We start from the raw sequence: 6560 nt of genomic DNA, 5'->3' as shown, positions 1-6560 counted from the left end.
AAGTAATTGAACATGTCTCCCACCAGCACCTCCTCCGGCAAAACGTCGTGACAGGTCGTGATATTAAGGGCCCGGATATAGGAGGTCTGCTTCACGACGTACAAGGGGATGGTAAGTAGCAGAATGAGCAGCCATATTCCCAGAGAGACGCCGATGGCAATGTTTGCCTGCTTCTTGGGGTGCACCATGGGGTTCACGATAACCCAGTATCTCTGCACGCTGAGGCAGGTCATGAAGAGGATGGAGCAGTACATGTTGCCGTAGAAAAAGCCAATGAGCACCTTGCAAAGAGACTCCCCGTAAATCCAGTTGTTGCCATGGATGTGATACGCGATCTTCAAAGGGAACCAGGTAACCGAGAGGAGGTCGGCCAAGGCCAGGTTGGCCATGTAAATCACAGCGGGGTGCTTCTTCTTTGTTCGGAAAAGAAAGACCCACAGGGCCATGCCATTGCTTGGCAAACCAACCACGAATACGATCGTGTAGACAACTGGAAGAAAGACAGTAGTCAGCTTTCCAGTGAGGACGGAGGTAGAAAACTCATCCACGGAAAAGCCTGGTTTCACTGTCACGCCTCTGCCAGTGACCACAGGTGACTTATCCACGTTACCAATGAGGCTTCTTCCTTTAGACTTGTTTCCTGCACAAGAAAGGCAAGGCGGACAAGGGTCATTACAGAAATCAGTGTTTCCACAGAGATGCTGGCTTGTCCAAACACAAGCGCTTCAGAGAAAGAACGGCCGGTGGGAAGGTCACGGGCAAGATGGTGCCCAGCACTTCAGTTACCACCGGAAAGCTGGGGCAGAGGAGAAAAGGAGGACAGCAGCTGAGCAGAAAAAGCAGCAGAAGCGAAACGACTGAGCAAGAACGGGCGGAAGCCCAAGAGGACAGTGTTAGGCGGGCCTGCCTTTCTCCAGGGCAGGGTAGATGAAGAAAGTTTCCCGCACTGTGTGAAGGAAGAGAAAGAAGACAGGAGGAGGGGCACCCAGAATGCTTCCGGGGGCTTTTGATGGGTGGTGGGATTATTGGGATTTCTATGGTCTGGATTTATGTGCCTGCTGTTGTTATTTTTTTTAATCCTAATTTTCTATTTTTTAAGTCTTTACTGAATTTGTTACAATATTGCTTCTATTTTATGTTTCGGTTTTTTGGCCATGTGGCACATGGGATCTTCGCTCCCTGACCAGGGATCGAACCTGCACCACCTGCGTTCAAAGATGAAGTCTAAACTTTCGGACCACTAGGGAAGTCCCCCTGGTGTGTGTGTGTGTGTGTGTGTGTGTGTGTGTGTGTGTGTATGTGTGTGTGGTGTGTGTGTGTGTGTGTGTGTCTTTACAATGGGTATTTTTTTTTAATGGGAGGGTTATGAAGTATGTGTACAACATAACAATGATTTCTATGAATCCCGGAAAAAACTGACAGTATGTCATTTAGTTCTACAAACTGTCCACACTCATTAGTCTCCAACTGTTCTCATAATGGCCATCTATCTCATTTGTGCTGCAAGACAACTCAGCCTGGCCCTTCACTCCTTAGCCCAAAGTCCAACACAGCGAGGTTCCCAGGAGTTCAGACACACTGTCTCTCTAGATACAAGGACAGCCTCAGCCAGGGCACGGGTCTCCCGCTTCTCTGAGGGCTTCCTGGAGACCTGCCCATGGGGAAGAGCGGGCAGCAAGCCTTCTGACCTCAAGGTCACTGGGCAGCTGGGTACATGATTTCTGTTCAGACAAATTTGTATTCTGACATTTAAGCAAGTAATATGCTAAGCTTTAACAACTTCCACTTTCATCCCGAAATTATGAATTAAACTTTAGAAATCACGAATGAATGGCATGGCCAGCCTACATCCTGCCCCAACCAAGTGTCCATCGACCTGCGGAACAAAGTGAGGGGCAATGTAAAGACACAGAAGGCCCCGACTTTATTTCTGGGGAAGAGCAGCCCTTCACCATGACACGTTTATACCAGGAAAGATGTTCAACCTACTCACAAGCTTATCTGATAACTTGTATGTGTTGTCATCATTTTTTCCTCTTCTACCTAAGACACGGCTGGTGGGAAGGTAAAGTGGGACAGTCACTGTGCAAAACCATCTGGCAGTTCCTCGAACGGTTCACTACAGAATTGCCCTATAACCCAGCAATTCCTACTCCTAAGTATACACCCAGGACACAGGAAAACACAGAAACCTGTACAGGAATGTTAAGAACAGAATATTCATCAGAGCCCCAAAGGAGAAATAACCCAGATGTCCATCACCTGATGAATGGATAAACAAAATGTGGTCTATGCCTACAATGGAACATGACTTAGCAATAAAAGGAAACGAAGTACCGATACATGCTACAGCACAGGTGAAGCTTGAAAAGATTATGCTTTTGAAAGAAGCCTCAGGAGTATATGTTGTACGAGTCCATTTATAATAAATGTTCTGAATAGGCAAATCCACAGACAAAAAACAGATGAGTTGTTGCCAGGAGCTGGGGAATGGGGCAAACTGGGGGGATGATGGCTAAGGAATAGGGTGGAGTGTTCTTATAGGGTAAAAAAATATCCTAAAGTTGATTGTGACGATGGGTAGATTATCTGTGAATAGTCTAAAAGGCATTGAATTATAGACTTTGAACAGGTGAACTGTATGGTTTGCAGGTTACATCTTAATAAACCTGTTAAAGAATGATGGAAGGCAGGAAGTAGGCTGAGGTGTCATTACTAAAGCTGACTGAGGGGTACCAGGGATTCACTGCAACATTCTATCTTCATGTGTCTAGAATTTTCCATAAAAAAAAAAAACACAAAAAAACATACACCAGGTCACAAAAGTTCATGCAAAGTGATAAAAAACTATTTTATGTAAGGATACTAAAATAAGGGGGGGGGGGTGGAAATTAACCAGAAATACTACAAAAAGGGAAGGATTCAAAGAGTGAGGAAGAAAGATGTCCTGAGAATATTCGCACATAGAACCCTGAATGACTGCAGTCTAAAACGCCATTCATATTAGCTGTGTCCATCGACCCAGCGGCAGAACACACAACCAGCATGCCAGTTGGTGTGACTGAGCAGCGCTAGAACTACTCAGCACTAACACTGGTAAATGTCGAGCTGCTGCTCAAAGTGCCCTGAAGCCCTTCCAGCACAGGGCACAGGCTTCTACCTCACACAGGGTCCTCAACTCACAGAACTTGTCTAGAACGGGTGCCATCCCAGCTTCTAACTCTATAACCCATCTGTAAACCAGACAACATCTTTTCTATTTTACAGGGTGAAGATGAGCTACTTAATAAACACTGAAATGCAATGACAGTCACAATATAGTGTCAACTGAAAAAGCACCTGGTGGAATAATATGCTTCCATCTATATAACAAAATTATAATTTGTCAACAAATCTGAAGTCTAGGAAAACACCCACTACACCATAGACTCTGGCCATCTCTAGAGTAAAATAGGTGGGGAGGGGAGAACTTTACTTTTTTTTACCTTTACACCCTTCTGTGTCATTTGGATTGCTTTTTCAGAGGCATGTAAACTGGTGTAATCTATTCGAAGGGCAATTTGGCAAAATATCAAAAATTTTAAGTGTGCTTGCCCTATGACCCACTGACTTACTGCTAGGAATTTGTTCTGCATGTATACAAGCTAAAGTACACAAAACAGTCTATGTACAAGAATATTTACTAGAATATTATTTACCATGGTAAAACAAAAATGATAGTTTCAATGTCCATCGAAAAACAAAAAAGGCGAGTTCAGTAATTTATGGCATTTATACAATGAATAATGTGCCCCCTACAGAAGTATGGGCAGATTTTCCTATATTGACCATGACTAGATCATATAGGTTAAAAAAACCTGCAGAAAAAAAAAAAAACCTGTAGGACAGCATGTAGAGTATGAGCCTTCCTTACTGCAGGGAACACATGCATTTCTGCATAAAGAAGTCTGTTGTGAGTGAAGAAGGGAGAGAACGGGGATGTTGCACTTTTAACTTTAAAAAACGTTCCCTGCTCTTTGCTATATTAAGCTTCCTCCTGTGGCCCACCCCCCACCAACATAAGCAGGTATAGAGTAGCTACTTTATTTGTTTAAACTCTCCTCTTGTGTTCTTTCCCCTATTATCCTCCTCACCCTCAAATATCCTTTTGCTCTGAACTTTGGGAGCCTAGATCAAAAAAGAAAAGCTTCCATTACTTGGTACCCTCTCTAGGGACACTTCAGTCAAATTTCTTGTATTCTTTCAGGATGAACTGTTTTCCTCTCAACATTTGCCCAGCTAATAAAACCGTAAGAAAGTCAAATACGCACTTCACTAAAACATCACCTATCAAAATTAATTAGTAACTACAAGGTCAGGCAGGTGACCAAACACAAATTTAAGGTCCCATCTTCACGTTCATTGCAGTGTCCTCTCTTATTACAAAACATGGAAAATAGCCCATGAGTCTATCAACAGAGGACCAGTTAAAATTATTATACATCCACTGGTAACATTTTAGATTCATTAAAAATGTTTTATATTTACTAACATGCTACTAATGTTTGGTCATTGATGTTTACTCACTACTGATGTTTACTTTTACTCATTGGAAAAGACCCTGATGCTGGGAAAGACTGAGGGCAAAAGGAGAAGGGGGCAGCAGAGGATGAGATGGTTAGATAGCATTACCAACTCAGTGGACATGAATTTGGGCAAACTCCAAGAGATTATTAGAGGACAGAGGAGCTGCAAAGAGTCGGACGTAGCCTAGCGACTGAGCAATGACAACTGATGTTTATATAAACACATAGGTGTACAAAAATTTTTTCTCTATTTATGAATACGTATTTTGTGCATTGATGTATGAAAGCATTAGAAAGGCTAGAAACCAAAATGTTAGCAATGCTTTGGGTAATGAGGGTGATTTAATTAATGCCGCCTCCTTTTTGGACTTATTTTTCCTTTACAGTAATCACATACGGCTTGTGTCATTAATGACCAATTACAAAGGGAACACAAGTTTCAATGTCCAAAAGAAAAATGGAATGACTGCTTTACAGGGGACTTCTTAGACTTGTGACACGGTGGAAAGAATTAAGTACCTGAAAAAAGCCAACTTAAATGCCAAACTGCCATCAACTGCCAGGTAACTCTGGGCCAGTCCCTTTACTTCATTTTTCATTCACTATTTACTGAGGTCCTTTAGGGAAAGAGATGTGTTGAACTGTGGTGATGGAGGTGCCATTAGGGGTCCCTGGCCTCCTGGAGTATGTGATCCAGTTGGGGGAGAGATAAAACTATTTACAGAAATAACTATCCATCACTCAGATGGTAAAGAATCCACCTGCAATGCAGGAGACCGGGGTTCTATCCCTGGGTCAGAAAGATCCTCCAGAAAAGGGAACAGCTACCCTCTCCAGTATTCTTGCCTGGAGAATTCCATGGACAGAGGAACCTGGAGGGCTACAGTCCTTGGGGTCACAAAGAGCCGAGCCACTAACATACACACTCTTGTGATAGAAAAGAAAGCAGGGGTATGATGGACAGTTTTCCTTGCCTCTCCCCCTCAATTCAGCGGCCCCCATCTGTGAAATGATAAGGTTACTCTCTAGGCTGAGTTCCCTTCCATAAGGCAGTGTTTGGGGGAAAAACCTTTGGGAAGAAAAGTCTAGGATGCGTCTTGCTGCAAACTGAGGGGGATACAAGAGGGCCAGACTGAAGGGGGTGAGCAAAGACAGGTGCTGAAGGTCAGAAACACTGGTGATGCCATGTTTCTTAATTAAAATCAGCTTAGTTTTCAAGTTGTGAAGAAAGCTCCATCCACCTAAAGTCTCACTGTTACTGAACTGACCCTTTAGCAAAGTTACCCTGAAAAGGAATAAAAGTATGTGGAAGGGAAAAAAGTGCAATAGTGAATAGTTCTGTTTAACAACTAACTTGATATCTGTCGTGCTGTTAAATGAAGTCCGCCTTATACTTCAGAAATCCTCCCAGCTCCTGCCCCTCACTTTGTAAACAAGAGCAAGCCAAACACTCAGGCAAGCTTCCTATTGGAATTGTCTGGATCATAAAATAGAGGAATCCACATCCTCACATTTTACAGAAGATGTCTATACATACTAAACCTTGCTCCTAAATTTTAAGTTTGTAAGTTCAAAAACAGAACGGTAAAGGGACATGTATTCATCACAGTTTCAGTACTTCCAGGAAATAAATATCTTTATTCTAACGCTGACAATAAAATGTGTACCAGGGGTGTAGTTTTTTAAGTATCCACCATAATAATACCCTTTTCTGTAACTGCAGAAGGAAAAGAATCACATTCTTCTGATTCAAATTCACAGAGATTTGCTCTTTCACGCTGTCTTCATGAAGAGGATAAAAGTGAGAACCTGTCTTAACAACAGGTCTACAAATTTCGCAGGGAAACAAAAACTTCCCTTTTAAGGCTCGCCATCTGTTAGCGTCACAGTATGAGTTTGAGTAGGCCCCGGGAGTTGGTGGACAGGGAAGCCTGGCGTGCTGCAGTCCATGGAGTCGCAAAGAGTTGGACACGACTGAGCGACTGAACTGAATTG

General features: G+C 43.0%; 1 protein-coding gene across 1 annotated transcript in view; it reads right to left on the bottom strand.

Annotated features, from left to right (window-relative positions):
* Window positions 1–6560, bottom strand: part of F2RL1 (coagulation factor II (thrombin) receptor-like 1) — a 9855-nt gene that overhangs the window by 2120 nt on the left and 1175 nt on the right. Inside the window, exon 2 of the mRNA XM_010847616.1 lies at window positions 1–640. Coding sequence (XP_010845918.1) covers window positions 1–640 — 640 coding nt within the window. The remainder of the gene's footprint in view (window positions 641–6560) is intronic.

The sequence above is a fragment of the Bison bison genome, unplaced genomic scaffold, assembly GCF_000754665.1.
Source record: "Bison bison bison isolate TAMUID 2011002044 unplaced genomic scaffold, Bison_UMD1.0 scf7180017864252, whole genome shotgun sequence".
Taxonomy (NCBI): domain Eukaryota; kingdom Metazoa; phylum Chordata; class Mammalia; order Artiodactyla; family Bovidae; genus Bison; species Bison bison.
Note: the sequence above shows the minus strand (reverse complement) of the source record. Positions and strands in the feature narration are given on the sequence as shown.